General features: G+C 42.6%; 1 protein-coding gene across 1 annotated transcript in view; it reads right to left on the bottom strand.

The window, feature by feature from the left end:
* Positions 1-18,672, bottom strand: part of CC2D1B (coiled-coil and C2 domain containing 1B) — a 28,374-nt gene extending 9,702 nt beyond the window's left edge. The window contains exons 1-15 of the mRNA XM_018072209.2: positions 18,505-18,672; positions 15,740-15,881; positions 12,889-13,004; positions 12,002-12,121; positions 11,027-11,164; positions 8,799-9,045; positions 8,207-8,331; positions 7,991-8,066; positions 6,760-6,870; positions 6,293-6,423; positions 5,951-6,023; positions 4,120-4,232; positions 3,152-3,338; positions 697-869; positions 468-593 (exon numbers count right to left, since the gene is read on the bottom strand). Of these exons, the coding sequence (XP_017927698.2) occupies positions 468-593; positions 697-869; positions 3,152-3,338; positions 4,120-4,232; positions 5,951-6,023; positions 6,293-6,423; positions 6,760-6,870; positions 7,991-8,066; positions 8,207-8,331; positions 8,799-9,045; positions 11,027-11,164; positions 12,002-12,121; positions 12,889-13,004; positions 15,740-15,881; positions 18,505-18,570 (1,944 nt within the window). The 5' untranslated portion in view covers positions 18,571-18,672. The remainder of the gene's footprint in view (positions 1-467; positions 594-696; positions 870-3,151; positions 3,339-4,119; positions 4,233-5,950; positions 6,024-6,292; positions 6,424-6,759; positions 6,871-7,990; positions 8,067-8,206; positions 8,332-8,798; positions 9,046-11,026; positions 11,165-12,001; positions 12,122-12,888; positions 13,005-15,739; positions 15,882-18,504) is intronic.
* Positions 18,673-18,704: the final 32 nt, after the last annotated feature.

Raw genomic sequence — 18,704 nt, 5'->3', positions numbered from 1 at the left:
TGATTGGAAGAGGGTTTTGAGGTTCATGACAATCTAATTTAAGAAAAGCCAAGAGTTCTCCCAAGTCACTCAAAAACATACACCATCCCATCCTTCAATCCCAAAGCTGAGTACAGCATTTCTTTGAGCTATTTCCCCTATTACTTTTTAATCACTTGATTTGTAGATATGAGGCTCGCCCAAGGACTAGTCTTAATCATTCATTCAAAAAACTATTTTCAAACTTAAGCATTCATATTTAACATTGATAATTTGATAGCCCCAAGCCTTCAAGCACACCCTCGGGCTTCAAATAATAAGAGAATCCAAGTCTGAAAATTCTCCTTTTTAGGACACACAAAACCATAAGTATTTTAAAAGAAAAACAAAAGACCCCACAGAAACAACGATATTATTATATTAATAAACCCCAGAGAAATGTACAAAAGAAACCCCAAAACATTTATTAAAAAAGATAAAATGGTCACCTCATGTTGGTCCTTCAGCAATTTTACAAGCTGTGCATATACTTCATCTGCTTTTTGAGACAGTCTGACATCTTCATGGTGCACAAAGATAAAATCGCCCTCATCATCTGTAGGGGGTGATGGCAGCTGCAACACAAGAACACCACACTGCAGAGCTCTTACAGGGCAAAGTAAGCACTTACATGTCCAAGAATATGAAAAAAAGCAGAACATTACCAGTGCTACTAACCTTGGAAATGTCCACAGGTTTGCCACGTTTGGCTTGTTCAATCTTTAGGTCGAGGCCCTTCGCTGTTCTGAGATATGTCTTTGCCTGTTCCAGGTTATTTTCCCTCTTTGCTTTGATGGCTGCCTTCAGGTACTGTTTTTTCCTGTTCTCCAAGAATTCCAGCTGTTCCCTGACTGAAAAACAGTTGTACAGAAACCTTCATTCATCTGACACTGGCAGTGCCCCTGAAACAGGTTTCCCATGTTCAGTCTGTAGCCAGGAAAAGTACAATGAAAGCACAGATATCAAAGTACAATATCAAATATCAAAGTACAGATATCCCTACAGAGTGCAATGAGGAAATGTCCTTATTGCAAAGGACATTGCAATAAGGGCATTTCCTTATTGCACTCTATTGTTTCTTGGACACTTTCAATTTCAAGCATTAGAAAAAGTAACAAACTTCCTTCTCTCATAGCATCCTTCACCAAAAACCTCATATGACTTCACAAGTGTCACAAGTGTAATTACAGCCCCTAATGTGCAGGCAGGAGACAGACCCCAACACAGCTGATTGGTCCAAAGCAGCAGCTGAATTCAAACTCTCAGTTTGCCATGGTAACTTCTAAAAACCAGCAAATATTATGAGTATCCTCTGGACTCATTCCTTCCCTCTCCCCTGACATGTTAGAAAAAAAACTCAGATGAGTCAATGTGCAGGCACATTCAGACATACTACCTCTGCTTATTTGTAATTCCTTGCTCTCTTAGTTTCTCATTAATTCTTAAGTCTCCTATTTCCTTCCCAAAACACTAAGGACAACTACACAAGTGAGGTTGCTTTTTATTGTACCAGGTTGGTGCATCCTGCCTCTTCCTCATGGGAAATGGAGCAGCAGGAGCTGATTACAGCTGTTCCCAAAGATATTCATGATGTATTCACCACTGCACTCTACCCATGGTTACACAAGCTGAACAACCCCTGCAAGAGATGCCTGTCTCAGCAAATAAACACCCCAGTGCCTCTCACACCATGGTCACTGCTGGCAGATGATGACCAACCTACCCCCATCCTGGAAGAAGAGCTAGAAGCTGTCCTGCTGCTGGGAGCAGTCTGCCCAACCAGCTAAACCCAAACTAATTAGAAAAGGGAGCTTGCCCAAACAGCCCTGAGACAACCCCCCCCCGTGTGTTCTGTGAGGCTCACTCAGAGCACAGGTATTTTCAAAGAAAATCTGTGGAGCATGGACCTAGCTAAGCCACTAATACAACCAACCCCAGCTCCTGGACTTTCCTGGCATAGGCCTTAGGTGCAACTGCTCCATTCCACTCCCACACCTGCCCACGCTCTGCACTTTTCAGGAAGAAAAATACAGGACTTTTACAGTGGATTTATCAGCTTTGTAATTCTGAGGGGATAAAGATAACATGAATGCACTTTGCCTAGTGAAATACACTTTTCAACAGCAAAGTACTGATATTTTGTTGGAAAAATCATGTTGGTATGGCTCTGTCCAGGTTCTTGTTGCACGTACTGGTCTTATTTTAGAATACTTGAAATACCCAGGATCAATTACTGTAACACCAGAGACCAGGTATTATCAATTCCTTCACTGCATAAGTCCAGGGCAATTCACTAAGGAGATTAATATGTCAGCTAAAATTGCAAAACCCAGGAAACTCCTGAGGATTCATAGATTTTCAAAGCCAAAATGGACAACCACTACTTCAGTGGTCTTTATAAAACAAGTAATGGAGTTTTCTAGAGAGAAGATTTATGAGATAATCACAGGGGCACTGTATAAAAAAGCCTTTGCACTCTGCAGAAGAACCTGCATCAGCCAACTAGGCAGCTCTGCTTCATCCTGAGGGAATCAGCCAGGGAAGAACAGGAGGATGGGATTACAGTCAAGGCATCAGCGAGAGCCTGAGCAGTGCCTGTGTGTGCCCAAATCCCACCGTGAGGTGGTGGCTGTCCCTTACTATCTGTACAATTAATCTTGTGCAGACAACTGCTCAGTGACCTCAGCAACAGGCAGACCAGTGATTGATGAAGCACTGCCAGTGTGAGATCCTGGGATGAAGCAGCAGGCAGAAGGCAGTGTGTGATGCAGGGAGCTCCACTGGATCAATGAATAATTCACACTGGCAGCCCTTTAATGAGAGTATATGCAGAGTTCTACTGTGAGCAAGTTAAACATTATGAATCGATACACTTGTTACATCAAAATTAATTAAAAACTCAATCACCCATATAATTACACATGCTATCTCTGTGAAATAAAGCTGCATGGCTGGTCTGGATCTGCCCTCCAGCAGATGTACATACTGGGGCTCCTGTCAGAGGAAATCTATGCCACATACTCACAGGTTCATACCTAAACTATAATGAAAAAGTCTTTACCAAGGTATTAAACTGAACTACAGCAAACAACCTGCATGTGGATCACTGGGAATGGTGATCCCTTCACCTTACCAGCTGGAGGGAGATGATCCAGGGACTCTGCCTTGTCCAGGGTGGAGGGTGATGCAGCTCGTTTCAGGTGCTCAGGGGAGCTCTCCTCAGCTGCAGCAGACACTGGAATGGGCTTCACAACCTGAGTGGGCTTCCCAGGCAGCTGGGCAGGCTTCTTGGCCACTGGGGCCTGGGGCAGAGGTTCACTCTGACAAAACAAGGAGAATTTCACATTAAACACATAAAATCTATTCCAGAGCTGAGGACAGCACCCCAAGCATCAACAACCGTGGCTATCACTGTATCAGCCTTCTGGTATCCCTTTGAGGGGAGCATAGCATTCCAGAAGCAAATTTTAGCTTCTGGAGGTAGCTGACCTAAGCAAGCATCAAAACTCCACCACAGACAGAATAAAAATAATGTTGAACAACATTGGTGGTGATTTTTAAAAAAGCAGCTCCATGCAGAAAAAAAATCATCCAGGAATTCTCTCCATTAAAAGCTACTCGAGGTGAAAGCACAAACAATTGTCAACCAAATCTAGAGAGAGAAAGAAATCAAACCGAAGTCTAAAGGCTGGTGCAGCCTGACAAAAAGCAGTAAGTGTTGAACATCCTGGGGAAGAACAAACATGGGAAGCTACTGGGATGCAGGATAAAAGCACAGATTTAAGTACTTTAGAACAATGTAAAGGGGTGGAGGGGATCTGAAGTGTTTGCTTTGAAAATAAAACCCACATACAAGACAGCTACGGAAGAGTCAAACCCTGGACTCAGACTCTGAGGGTACTGACTGTAACAACATCTCACCTCTCTTGTGTCCCCTACAACACAATGCAAACTGCAATTACTACTGAGATCCTGTACTCTTCAGACTTTTGGGAAATGTATTTCATCTCAGTACCCTTCCCTGGAAATCAAACAGCCTCGTGTCTGCTGCCACAAGACACAGCATTTCAACTTTTACATATCCTACTAGGAAATACTGACCTCCTCCTCTTCATCGTTCTCCTCCATGTTTGCCAGTTTGCTGGCACTTTCCAGAACAGCGGCTATTGTGCTGCCACCATCTGTTGCTGCAACACCAGGAAGAGGGGGAAACCCTGGATAGGAAAGGAATACAGAAGTAGAGAGTTGCATATGACCTACACTATGTCTTTCATATTTCTTGTTTTCTGTAAAACTATTTCTATCCAAATACCTATTATCTAATATATATTGGAATTCAGTGTAACCAGAGTGAGGTCAAGGCCACAAAGCCTTGCTAGACAAAGTCTGAGTGGTGGGCTTAAGATCAGATATCTCCAGAAACTCAGGCTTAAAGGGATAGAGTAAAATGATGCAATAACAGAGCAGTTTTCCAAGCTTAGCAACTGGCAGCCAGCCAAGGAACCTCACAACCTCAAGACTTCAGTAGTAAAGATGTCCCCAGAACCAGCAAAGAATTTAGTCTCGTTTTTTCCCCCTCTCACTGCTGCCTCACCTTAGCAGGTAGAGAGTCCAGCAGAAAATTAGTGCCACCCCCGAAGTAACAAACAATCCAGTGCTGACAGATGGGTAACACTCAGCTTCTGCTGAAAAGCTACTGCAATGCAGAGGTTGCAAAGTAAAACAGAATCGAAGTAGTTAAATGCAAAGTGTATGAAGAATAATTATTTTCATTGTTTTATTATTCTTTTAAGGATGGGAAGAAGATAAACTCCCACATAACCAGTTTAGTGTCAGCTTCAAACAAGAGACATTCAAAGTCCCTACAATAAAATGTCTTCAGATTTCTCTCATTTAATGTGTAGCGGACATTCTTGCTGCCAGTCTCATGAGAAGTGTTAAGAAATAATGACTAAACTGCTTCTAAACCTGGAGATGGCTGCTCTGGGGACAGCACAAGTCTGAGGTACTCAGGCAGGCAGAACACAGAATCCTGTGCTGCTGCCCCCTGTGACATTCAATCCATTACTCAGCAGCATTTCTGTCTCCAAGGATGACAGGGCTGGTACTTGTCACCACCCAGATGCAATGAAAGGCACTGCCAGCCCAGGACAATTGACTTCTGGTTCAGTGGCTGCCTGAGGGTTGTCTCAGTGTAAATCCTATGGCCTCTAAATGATGGCTGAAAACATGCAGCTCATATGTAAGGAAATGGAGGAGTTCTCCATGTTTCCAGAGGTGTAAATATGGAGTATGGAGTACCTCACTCTTACAGAAACTGGTGTTTACCAAAAAAGGGATTATGTTCCAGAATAAGACATGCTAAATGCCCTTTCATGGTCAGCTCTAAGCAGGGAACCTTCAAAGCAGTCCATGACCCAACAGAGCTGGCACTGCCCACCTTCCCACCACTGCAGTGCTGCCACTGCAACATCTGACAGTGACAAAAATGCCACAAGGTCCGTGTCTGTTCTAACTTAAAAAATCCAGGCATGGCTTTGCAGGGCCAAGTGTATCTTGTAGAAGAATGCATTGGGTACAACCTAAAAGCAAAGATGCTTCCTAGGGGAGAAATGGTATCATGCAAATCAGAGGTAGAGCATTCACAGCTGAGCTTGCCCAAACTTTTACAGACACAGTACTCTTGTGTTCTAAAGAAGATAAACAGGACAGTGTCTCCAGAAGGTCAATAGGCAGGAATATTCACCAGTGTCAGTGTTTGGGAGTACATCAGTAAGCAGTTTCACGTACCATCAAACAGCAAGGCCACCCTACTCACTGAGAAAAAGAAGGAGATGTCCCACAGGATGAGGAGGCAATATCTGCAAACCCCTTCTGAGCCCAGAAGGTATGCAAAAGTTTAGGTATTAGGGCATTTTATGTTCACACTTACCAGGAGGAACAGGTAGCTCAGAAAAATTCACTTTTCTCCCTGCCTTATGGGCTCTTATGGCATCCTGGTATTGCTGCAATCAGGAAGACATACAGTGGAGTTGACTATAAATTAGCAATCATTTGTATTTAACCAGCACAAACACTGTAGAAGACTCAGTGTTTTGCTACAATACACGCATTGTCTCTCTGTCTTTCTCCAAATGCTTTCCAGCTTCCCTACTGGACCTCTTTTCAAACAGAAGGACAATACACAAATTATTTCAGCCTTGAAAAAGTCTTCAGCAAGAGAACTAGTTCAACTGCCTTTGCTGGACACAAACAGCCACAACTCTGGCTTTACCTTGGCAATCCTGTCGTGCATCCTGCCCTTCCGCTCATCCCCGCTCGCTCTGGCCTGTGCTGCTGCTGATTTGTACTTGTCCAGCCGCTGCTGCAGCGCCTCCAGCACCGTTTTTGGCTGCTGCAGGGAATCTTGGAATGAGACAGACAATGAAATGCTATATCATGAAGATTTCAAAACATACAAGCTGCCTTTTTACTCCCCCTTCCTCACTTTCTGCAGTGACAAAACCATCACTGGGAAGTTTTATTATGAACACCTTTGTTCTAAAGGAAGTTCATTAACCTTTATTTCCACTACTGATCCAGAATAAAAGTACAGATGGTATCAGCAGCAAACAATACTCAGGAACATTAGGCAGCTTTACTCAATCCTGCTGCAGCTCAGTGGGACATGGCAGACCTTAAAGTGCCTTCCCACTTTAAGTATTACTTCCACAACTTGCTACAAAAATCCAAAAGTCCTACCTGAAGCTTCTTTGGACTGAGGTTCAGCTGTTGCAAGATCCTGGGAACTTCCCACTCGAGACGGTACCTTTTGCTTGGATGCATCTTGTACATTTCCTAAACTTTCAAGATCTGCAAAGCAAGGAAAGCAGGAAGTTTCACAGTGTGTTCCATGGAGAGCAAGTCAAGACATGATACTCAGAAACCCATCAATTTGATCACATCAACTTCCTGAAAGCTTTTTGGCTTCAAAACAGTATCTCCATGGCTAGTTAAGTCTAAGGTTCCCACTATTCAGAGCAAATGCTTTATAACAGAAAATCTCCAATGCTGATTTAATTTAGGTTAGGGCTGCTTGAAGAGGAAAAAAAAGTAAAAACAGTTCAAGTATTCTAAGAATTCTCTCCCCAGAATATAACTTCTTATCTTGGCAGATGGAAAGAGTGAACAAGACTGCTAATTGACTAAAATATCCTAGTAACAAAAGATGTCCTGGAAAAGGGAAGAAACTAATACCACCAATTCAGAAACTCCAGTTTCTGGCATTGTATAACAGTAGGTATTTCAGAAAACTAAATATTATTTGCTGCAAAAGTATTGCAAGATTATGTGCTTGGTGAAGTTTCTCTGTAATGCCATTTAATGATCAGTTTATAACTTGTGTCATGAATCTCATGATTTACTGAAATAATCTGTCATTTAGTTTGTTAGAATAAAACAATCTACTAAAGGAGATTGTTTAAACACTGGGCTGCACAGACCAAGTATTAACCAGTGAGGATATGGTATCTACTTAAAAAAACCCCAAACTCTCTCTTACTAGGAGTAAGGTATCTTTAATATTGGTAACTTTCTTTAAAAAATTAGACTTTACTGCACTGCAATCTCTTCATTAATTTCTCAATTTGGATGTGATGAACTTCTGTTTAAACACATAACACTATCAAATATTACTTTAAGAATGTGCCATTATCCTTCTTTCCTTTCCACTTCAAATAGTGGCTATGATCTAAAGTTACAAAACCAGGAATATTAGACATCAACACTTACTTGAACCTGTAATTCACAGAGTAACTTCAATATAAGTAATCATACCTCATTTTCCATCATTGGCCTTGATTAGAATGTGGATATGCAGAAAGCCTTAGACCTAAATGATCTTCAGTTCTTTTTATAGTTGTGCAATCAAAAGCAGAATCACTCCATTACAGTACAGAGACTTCTGAAAAGGTTTCCTTAAGACAAACCTTACCCTGAGGAGATGGGGGCATATTCTGGAGGTCTATTGGCTGTCCGCTGTCCAAAGCTTCCAAGACCACATTAAATTTCTAATGCAGTAAAAAAACAAACATAAGATTTATTCGAGTATGTCCAAGACTTGCCAGCTGCCACAATTAGTATCTGCCACGTGATGCCTGGGGGTACAGCAGAGAGGATGTTCAGCATTCAGGATTTTCTGTGTGCATACCTTGCCTGCCCTCATGTATTCCTTTGCTCTCTCCAGGTCCCCTTGCTGCTTGGCTTTTAGGGCTGCTAATTTGTACTCCTTCTGCCTCATGAGCAGCATTGCTCGTGTGCTGCTGCGCTGGAGATCTGTGAGGATGGAACAATGCTGAGACACACAGAGCACCCCAGATGTGCACCCCTTGCTGTGCCCATCTATGCCAACCCACATCTGAATCAGGCATTTTACAGATATTCTTCTTCCTCCAGTCAGAGGTCCTACCAGACCTAACAGTTCCACTTTTCCAATTAAAAAAAAAAAAATAGAAGGTCTTTCAGTCAATATCTCAAAACTATTCAAAGGTTGGAATTCCACATGTCAAATACTGAAGGAGAAACTGTAGCACAGGAAAAGTTAAGGGTACTGATACCATGCATATAAGAGCTCTGCAATAACAACTGATTCCACTGCCAGAAATTCAGCACTCCATGGAGAGCTCTGAGACGTTCAGCAGGGAAGCTCCAACACAAGCAGTGCTTTGCTACACAACACAAACATTAGGGAAGAGGTAGCACTAAACAGTGTTGCAACTGCTTCTCCTCTCAGGTCACAGTACCTGTTTCCACAGCAGGATAAGTGGCAGCACGACCTTGTAGAGACTCTGATTCCAGCTGCTCCACTGCCTCAGGAGAGCTCTGCTGCTCATCATCTGCAGCACACTCTGGGGAATCTCCTGAATTCTCTGGTTCCACTCCTGTGGCTTGAGATATGTAAGAACTCTTTCCTGTTGCAACAGGAGGTGGCATTTCTTCCTCATTGATTTTTTTGCCTTTCTTCACTGCAGCCAGCATGGTTTCCAGTGTCTGACAGAGATGGAACAACAATAGGCACTTCCATCAAACACATTACTAGCATAAAATCACTAAAACAAAAATTAATTCCCTTATATGTGATGGGATCTGTTACACACTACAGATTGCTGCCCTTCAGCCCCCTGTTTTTCTGCAAGGCCAACTTCAGCACCAGAGAAAGGTGTCCAGTTATATCAGAGCCACACAATGCAAAGGATTTGCTACACAAACTACATAAATTCAAGTACTTCAATACCCAGAACTACTGGATGTGACCCAATCAAGTTTATCACAGAAAGTCATCAAGGAAGCTGTTCATACCAACTGCAGAAGGATTTTATGTCTTTAAAACAAAATGAAACACACTGCTCTGAAAGGTCACTGCCTATGTGGATTTAGTGAAGGAAACCCATTTAATGCAAGGAAAAAATCCATTAAATACTAACAAAGGAAATGGAGCTTTGGCTGGTGACCCAGGGTAAGAAGATCTCCCCGTTTGCAACTGGGGTTAACTGCTGCTCCTTTTCTGAAAACCCTTCCCCCCCAAAATATTACCTCCCACAGTATTTTTATTTTTTAAATTTAATTTAAGGTTCAGACAAAAGATCACCATGAACTTGAATCCAAAACAAGTTTTACTTCTTGCATGTCCACAGAAACTGAAACAGAAGCACAGAAAGACAACGACGACGAAATCCCATCAGTGCCAGAATCACTGCTATTTTTGGTCAGCCATGACATTGTTTGACCTATTAAGTAACTGGCAGAGATACTTTAAACTGGCTGTGAGATTGGGGTTCAGACCAGTACAGCAACCCACACACGTGGGGGATGACAGACTGACTGGAAATGGAATTAAACATTAAGCTTAAAGTTCATGGTTCCAAGAACTACGTACAAGAGAGAACTCTACACCATTTGATGGCATATCATTGTGCTAATTAAGGAACTCTGACCTGTGAAGTGAGATCTAGTCTATTATGCTTGGTTACAATGCTTAGGCACAGGGAAACTCCCCTTCCCTGAAAAATAAAGGAAGTGGCAAACAGCACACTAAGCTTCATTACCGGACAAAATAGCTGCCTTGCCCATTCCTCTTGCTCTCTGAAAGGTCAGGTGGTTTCGTGCACATTCCTTTCAGAGCTGGCAGGCAGGGGATACACAGGGACATTTTTCTTGGGCATTTCCTCCCCTGGGTTTGGCCTGAGTTGTTCCTCTTGTACCACAAGACACCTGGTATCTAGTGAGCCATGACATCCTTCTCTCAGAGCACAGCTCTGAGCTACAAAGCTTTGCTCAACAAGACAGAGCTGCTGCCTGAGGTGATGCAGGGGAGCAGATGAAAGCAAACAGGGAAATCCAGGCCCTGCACAGCAGTAATCACCAGGCACCACAACTCACTGCAAGCACGCCACCTGCCAGAAACCAGGCAAGGCTGGGGAACTGCTCTGTGCTGCAGCTTTTAATTGTCTGAATGAGAAATCCCGTTCTATTCATTTTCAAGCATGGTCAAGACACTCAGGGAAAGGCACCCCTTCCCTCTGTCTCACAGAACTGAGCAGAAGGTTAGTACCCAAGGAAAGGCAACAGGGATGAACTGGAATGTGTATGTCCTAGGAAAGCTCCTGAACTTTGCTTTAAGGTAACACTGAACAGTCACCACAGGTCCAATCCAAATCCCAACTGGTGGGTTTAAATCCAGCATGTACCACAAATCCTGCCCACAGCTACCACTACCCACATTCAACAGCAACAAAGCTCATGCACAAAAGGCAGCTGAAGTTACACCTTATCTGTGTATTTGCTGTATCAGGTTGGTAGTAAGAAACAACAAATGCTTTTAAAGTAACACAAGGCATATCAAAATCCCTCTCCCCCTTCAACAAATTCACACCCCTGGAAAAGACCACAAATTCATGCACCTGGAAAGATTACATTTCAGAGAACTGCCTTTACCTCCCCCTCACTCACACACCTGGTGAAGCCAACTCACCTTCAGGCCTCTCTCGTAGCGGCGGATTTTGGCCCCCTCACCCGACTCCCTGGCGTTGGAAATCGCTGTCCTGTAGTCAGCAATTCTCCTCTCCAGGGTCTGCTGTAGCTCACTGGTAACAGCAGGAAGTGAGGAGGTCTCAGAAAAAACAATAAAACAAGTCAAGAAAACTTATTTCATCCAGCTACACAAGTTTTCCCAGAGCACTGAAATACAAATACTCCTGTCCCACACCCGCTCCCGAGAACTGGGCGCGCAAGGAAGGAATAGCCCTAAAACAGAGGAGTGTTTGTGTGGCACTAATGGACCCTGGATCCACCTCTGGGCTTTCCCTCAAAGGCATCATAGAGAAGAATGGGTGGAGACATCTGGAAAACTCACAGTCACAGGGTAATTGGAGCCATGTGGTCAGTGAGTAGGTGAAGAGAACAGTGAAGTCTCTCAAACACGCACAACAGAGGGTGTGAAGGGGTATTTTGGCACAAATCCTGATTTTTTTCCTTTCTTATTTTTAAAATATGCTAGTTTGCTCCCTTCTGGCCTTCAACCTGCTTCTGCAACAAGAGCTCTTTTTCCTCCTCCTACAGCCTGGAATTAGTTCAGTGACAAAAGCAGCCTAAGCAAAGTTATGAGTAGCTACTCTCAAACTCTCCACAGCTAGAGACCCTACAGATGGCTACTGATGTAATTATTGCCATTATCTCTACAGAAACTCTCTCAGTCTCATTTACTAATGGGCCCAATGTACAGGGGCACTGGAATCTGCAGCACACAACAAAAACATGCAGTAATAGAATAAAGGATTTGACTGCATGAGGACTAACAGCATTGGTTTCCACAGAGAAGACAGCAACAATGCAATTTTCCCTTTCTTGGAAGACAGGAGACCTGTCTAAGATCCCTGTTTGTGATCCTCATACCAGCATGACAACAGTGATTCAGCAAAACTGTGAGGAACACGAAGCTCATTCCTACCTGTGACTGCAGCTCAGGTTGTTCATCCTCTGGTTCAGTTGGGGATGGCTCTGTTGCTATCAGTTCATCCTCACAGCTTCCTGTCTCACCTTCCTCCCCCAGAACTTCTTGCAATTCTGCCTAAAGTAAAAGTAAATGCCAACAAAAGGCTTTTCCTCAAAATTTTCTATGTTCTCAAAAGACAAAAATAAAAAATCTCAAGTTCCCAAATCTTTGGCTGGATCTTGAACCCAAGTGAAGAGTCTAAAGATCTTATATCCCAGCCTTTTTTTAAATTTAATTTTATTTTTTATTTTTAAATGAAACTGGTTCCAGATGCCACTGAAAAGCCACACTGCAGCTCAAGATCATCACACAAATTTGTGGCTGGAGATCTGAAGCTGGAGAAGTTCAGAGAAGTGCTTTTACAGAGATCATGCAAACCTAAATCTGAAATTCCCAAAAAGCATCTACTAACAATGGCAGTCCAAACCACTCTTTAACATCTTTCCTCAAATCCTGCCAATTAGATTACTCACTGAAATTACCAAGAATTTCTTGGGAGACAATCTCTCAGGCCAAGTACTACTTGAAGCAATAGCAAAATTGTGACAGCAATAACTTTAAGGAGAATCTCCCTGGCTGTATTTCACCAGCTGTCACAGAGTGGGATTCCTGCTGTTCTCCCACTTCTCTAAGACCCTCACACACAAGAATGTTAGTTAGGAAACTCTCTTGCTCTGGTGTGCAGGGGGTTGAATCCTGCAAAGACTTGTATCTAACATAATGCTTTTGCAATATTTTAGCTTCTCACCACAAAGCTAACAAACATTTTTGCAAAATGCAGTTCTGTTTAAAAAAAATACAAAAAATACATACTAAAACTTATTGCTAACAGTTATGCATACCAACAGGTCTGTATCTTTCTCCAAGTCTTCATCATCTGCATCTTCCTCCTCATCTTCATTCAGGTCCTTCATACACTCTGCAGCCATCTTTTCAATATGATCCATGGGCAGAGGAGCTGTAAAAGCAAAGCACAAGGAGCCATAAACCATAAGTAACAGTTCATGCAGTCACTGGATATAAATCCTGAAGGAGTTGTTACCAGCTAAAGAGAGCAGTGACTTCCCCTCTTGTGTCACCTTTATCAGACAAGTTCATAGGTAAATGCAGTATATTCATGGATAAAGGTCAGACTGGGGAAGTCAGCATCCAGGAAAAGCAATAGTAGTGTTTCTGAGAGTAACAGTCAGGGCAGGCAGCAAGACACTTGCACATTTTCTGCCCTGCTCTCTAATGCCCATGAGATTTTGCCTTTTCCAAATCTTTCTTGGCTCCTTCATTTTGCAAGTTTGCTTCTGGTCTTCATCCTGAAAACTCTACTTAACTTCTCCTTGCTGAGTTCTCATCTCTGCTTCATGCTATGCCAACCACATCTTCCTAAACTATCAACTTCCCCCACACACTCTCAAAGGTGAAGTTGTTTGCACACAAATCCCAGCTGTCCGTGGAAATGCCTCTGATACAGTCATATGTCTGCACAGGGAAGTGACTCATCAGTGGCACAAAATATACATCTTCATGATAGAGCTTTACAGTCAATTTAAACAGATCCCACTCACTCCCTGCATTTGCTGTATCAGCTGAAAATTAACCCAGGTACAAAGCTGTTTCTGTTCAAATAATCTGATTTACCCTATCAGTGCTTCAGTGCTTATATTAAACATGTTGCAGAGTTTTGCTAAGGGTCAAATATATGAGCAACTCAGACACCAGGTCACATCCAAAGGAACTGGCTGTCCAGAAAACCCCATTAGAGGCAAAAATCCAATCAAGCCTCCTCAGAAGGTTTGTTCAGCTCTAATCCAGTGCACAAGTTGAGGCCACAATTTCAAACACACAAGTGGCTGCCCAGCCAGCATTTCTCAGTCACGGGGAGCAGGGATCTCTGTGCTGAAGATGATGCAATGGTACAGCTTTTGCTGCCTGCATGTTCAAGCTGGAGGAGGAGATCACTTCCCCAGCCCCATCAGAGCTCTAGGATGTAAATCCAGGAGGGAATTACTGCACCTTGTGCTCAGACAAGAACTGAGCACCAGTTTGTGTTGTACTGGATCCCTTTCTTCTGTCCTTTTTCAGACAGGATCTGTTTCTCCCCTGTCCCTACTGTATCCCCTCCTTTTTCCTCTCCATCCTGCCCTCACCACTACAATGTACCAGCTCTCCTGAGTCCCCAGTGCCAGCTGTCCAGTTGTCCATCTTCCACAAGCTTCTAATCTATACACTTCCAATGCTACCAGGAAAAGAGCAGCTGCCAATTATTCTGGAAAATCATTTTATGAGCCATAACACATACATTTAAAAAGCACAGTAAACATTAATTTTGCACTGTCTGAAGTTTCATTTTTCTCTTCAGAATAAAGAGACTGAAAAAACACGAGTAAGTGATATGATCAGGGTGAGAAGGAAGTCAGCACCTGAAAAGTTGACAACAATTCAAGAGCTCCTGATGCAGGTTCACCCTCAAAACATGCATGTTTCAGCCACGAGTAACCTGTGTCCAATGGCCAAAATTCTGCTATTGTGCTTTTTGTACAATTGTGCTTACTAGCTCTAAGAGTTAATCTGGAGAAGTGGAAATTATTTAGAATTTAGTTTTAGACAGAAACACCTCCTCTGTCTCTCATCAACTATGGTGTTTATAGAGTCACTATTTCTAAATATTTAAAAATCCTTCATTTCCCTGTTGCTCTGTGTTGCATTACAGGCAAATTACTGTAGAGTTGCAAATAAAGCTGTAGGTGCCCTAACCCTCCTTTCCAGCACCTCACACACCTAGAATCCAGGCTAGGTCCCATTTTCCTTGTCCCACCTCAACCACTTGCTGCCACTCCTCCCCTGCAGCTCAAACAGGCAGGGAGCACACCAGACCAAGGACCTGATCCAGCTGAAAGCCCAGCGCAACAAAAGTTTATTTTCATAGATCGGTTTCCTGAGCCAGCTCATCCATGTTTATCCACAAACACGGATCTGCTCAGAGGCAGAGCATGCTCACTAGTGTCCCTCTCAGCAGCAGCCTTGATTCACAGTAGATTCCAGCAATCCTGAGAAACACTGCATAGCTGCATGCAAACACTATCTGACAAAGCTAACAGATCCTTAAAATATCAGGAATAGTAACGATCCATTCCAAGAGACACACTAACCTCCCGCACAACACGAGCTACAGAATTTTCCCAACACAAGGTACAGGATTCTCCCAACAATTCCATCAGTTCCAGAATTTCCCTCTTAAAAATGGGATTCAATTTTGGTTACAGACTCCAAGTAACTAAAAATATAATGATCATTCAGTAAATTCATTCTTTAAACAAAACCAAAAGAACAACCAGATGACAAACAACCCACCCTCCAATTTCCCTTTAGAAATCATCCAGCACCTGCTACCTTTTTAGGACTTCATAAGCTAAACAAGCATGTCTTAATTTAGTCACTAAATTGGCTGAGCCTCAGAGATCTTTTTCCTATGTCTACAAGAGCATGGAAAAAAAATCCTCTTACCCTTTTTGTGGAGTAACAACTTAAATCTTTCAAAGTAAAGGAAAGGGTAGTTGCAATTTCAGCTTCTACCAGTGACAGAAAACATTTTAGATAAACCTAAAGATTCTTTAGATGAATAATAACTTTGGATAAATTTATTAAAGGTAACTTTAATAAATTATCCAGGTTGCCAATAAATAAAATATTTTAACTTACTTTTCCCCTTTGGTTTCGATTTCCCTTCTTTTACTGGTGCTCCTGTGAGAGCAGCCAGCTCTGCTTCCAGGTCCCCATCATCCCCACCTTCCTCTGCTCCCAACAGCATCTCCTCAGGATTGAACTCTACAAACAGCCCCAGCTGGAGCCAAGGGAAAAGAACAATAAAGAAGAGTAAAAAAAACCTGCAGTCAGAACAAAGATGACACCCAAAAACATTACACTGCATGGATTATTTAGACATTTTCATGCATTCTGAATTCTGCTCTTTTTTTTTTTTTTACAGCCCCCTGTCATACCACTTCTGTAACCAAAACAGTGCATACCAGGCACTTACAACTGATGCAAAGTACTTAAGTCTTAATAAGCCACAAATACTCTACACAAACTATGATTTCTTAAAAATCAAGCTTATTCAACAGTCTGGCAGAACAAGGTAAAATAAAATGTTGTTTGTTTTACTGAGCCTCATAAAGCAGATACCATCAGGGAAGTTCAGGGCAGTGCCTGTGACAGCTAAGCTAAAAAATATTCACTCATTGTTCACACACAACAGGTCTGACATGTGGGCACTGCAGAGGCTTCACCCTTATCTCTTGAAGAAGCTTTCTATACACAGAACTGTTCTGTACTCCTTGTTAGCTCGGTTTCTAAATCATGACCACACGGGAAGCACATGCACACCCAGGGAAACACAGCCTTCAAAACCCAGCAATGCCCACACTGCACCACCCGGCTGGACAGATCATCAGCTCAGGGATAACATCTCAGGGAGTATATTAATAACAGCAAACACAACCCGACAGCAGGGGTTAGCACTCAATTGCACAAAACATGCCACAGAGAAACATCTTGATGTCTGAGTCTAAAAGGCATTCTGCTAAAATGTTAGTTTATCACAATTTTTGTATTGCTGGTTAAGGTACTAACTGTCCCAGAAAAAAACATTTTAGTTGAAGTATGCTAAGCTTTTTTATAAACATGAATTAACTGAGTTAGATTCATCCTACGAGGTAGGTGGAGCAGCTTTCCCCAGACTTTTCCAAAGCTCAAGCCCCTGTTGGCTTATTGATCCTCACAGGGCCAAGGAAGCAGCACTTGAGCTTCTCTCCAGCACAGAAAAAAACATCAGTTGTCATTATTACAAGAGTTAACAACCTTCTCCTGTCTCAAGGATCTGAAGTGCTGCAAGAAGCTGAACCTGCCTCAGTTTATAAACTAGTATGTGCAATAACTTTTTCTTTTAACCCTGTAGAAATTGAGGTGCTGGTGGCTACTGCCCTGAAATATTTTGTGTCCCTCCCTGAACTCTTTTATAATCCCAAAGGAGAATGTGAAGCATGGCTGAGAAATAGAGATTACAGCAACAGCACTCAAAATCATCAGCAACTTGTTTACTAGCCCAAATCCTGCCCTTGCCATTCCATAAGGCACTGGGCAGATCATCCAGGCACCCTCTGCCTTATTCATCCCCTGGCCATAGAACAAAACTAATGTATTTGCAGTCTGGGACAGAGTGGAAAGAAGGTCAGGACAAGATTTAAATAGGGAATATTTATAATGGTGATCTAAAGATTCAAGTTCAACGTGCAAAATGGAGCAGGAGCACATTTGATCTGTTCATTACCACACTGCAAGTGTACAAAGTGAACCCAGTGTAGTGACAAATTAAGTCAAAAACAGAATCCAGCAGCACCAGCTCCAGGTCTCTCAATCCATTCAGAAAAGCACATTTTCCAATTAAATTAATAATGTTAAAAAAAAGTTTAATACAACAGAAAAAAAAGTTACAAAAAAATTGCAACTGATACACTACTTAGCACAAAATGAGATTAAACTGAGTTAATTTGAAAGTGAACAAGCCATTTGTTTCAAGAAAAAGTCATCGTGCTGTAAGGCACACTGTGTGTATATATATATATGCACATACACATACATATATCTCTCCAGTCATTCCACCTGTTACTTGCCTCTATTCTACCTTTGAAGGTTTCTAAAGTTCCATTCAGCTTGTAACATATTCTTTACCTCTAACTATACTCTGGTTTTCTTTACTATTTTACACAGAATTTTGTCCTGGTTGTATTTCTAATTTTGACACTGCTGCCTGACTTCTCACACCTGTCAGCCCCAGACTAAATCATGTTTCTCTCCACAGGGCTTCTGAAACTATATCCAAAGGTAAACAGTATGAAAAAAACCCCAACACACAGACACATCTAAGCTCACTTTTAGCTACAGGGAAGGGACATAGGCTTATCAGTCTATCTATTGCAAGAAAAACATACACAGGGAAATTAAAATTAACTGTCTCTGGTTAGCAACTTATCGTTCCCCCATGTATGCTCCTGAAGTTGTTGCTTGATATTCTGGTTTTCTTATTTCTGCTTTCTTAGACATGTTAGGAAAGCCTTCCCAGAGCTACCGAAGTTATTATTAAACCCCAAAGTAGCTGGGCTAAGAAAATACTGTAAGCATGAGTCATGAGGTCTCATGCAAAGATTACAGCACTACAACATGTGGCTTCCCTCTGCTGCATATCAGCTATTTACTCTAAGAAGAATGCGTTAGAGGAGAAAGCAGGAAAACAGGCACCGCATAGTTTAATTTTTTTCATGGTCCTGCAGTTTGATTAAGGCATGGGAGATTCCAGCAGGAAAAGAGCAGCCAGAGCTCTGAACCAGCCTACCCTGAGGAGCAGCGGGAGCAGGAGGTTTCCCTACCTGCTCTGCAAGCACATCTCCCTGGCCCTCTGCCCTCCTTACCTGCTTCGCAACTGCAGCTCCCTGGCCCTTTGCCTGCGGGCTCTTTTTAGGTCTTCTGCCAAGCATGTTGGTTCATGAATTTCACAGGGCTGTCTCTCTGAGGGACTGAGAGCACACGAAACCCAAAGTCAGTACCCTGCCTGTCCCAGCGCACCGCGGGCCGGCCGAGGGCAGGCAGCGCGGACTCGCAGCTCCCACCG

The sequence above is a fragment of the Manacus vitellinus genome, unplaced genomic scaffold (assembly GCF_001715985.3).
Source record: "Manacus vitellinus isolate BGI_N305 unplaced genomic scaffold, ASM171598v3 scaffold_21_pilon, whole genome shotgun sequence".
NCBI classification, from domain to species: Eukaryota; Metazoa; Chordata; class Aves; order Passeriformes; family Pipridae; genus Manacus; species Manacus vitellinus.
The sequence above is the reverse complement of the archived record's forward strand: the minus strand, read 5'-3'. Positions and strand labels throughout refer to the sequence as shown.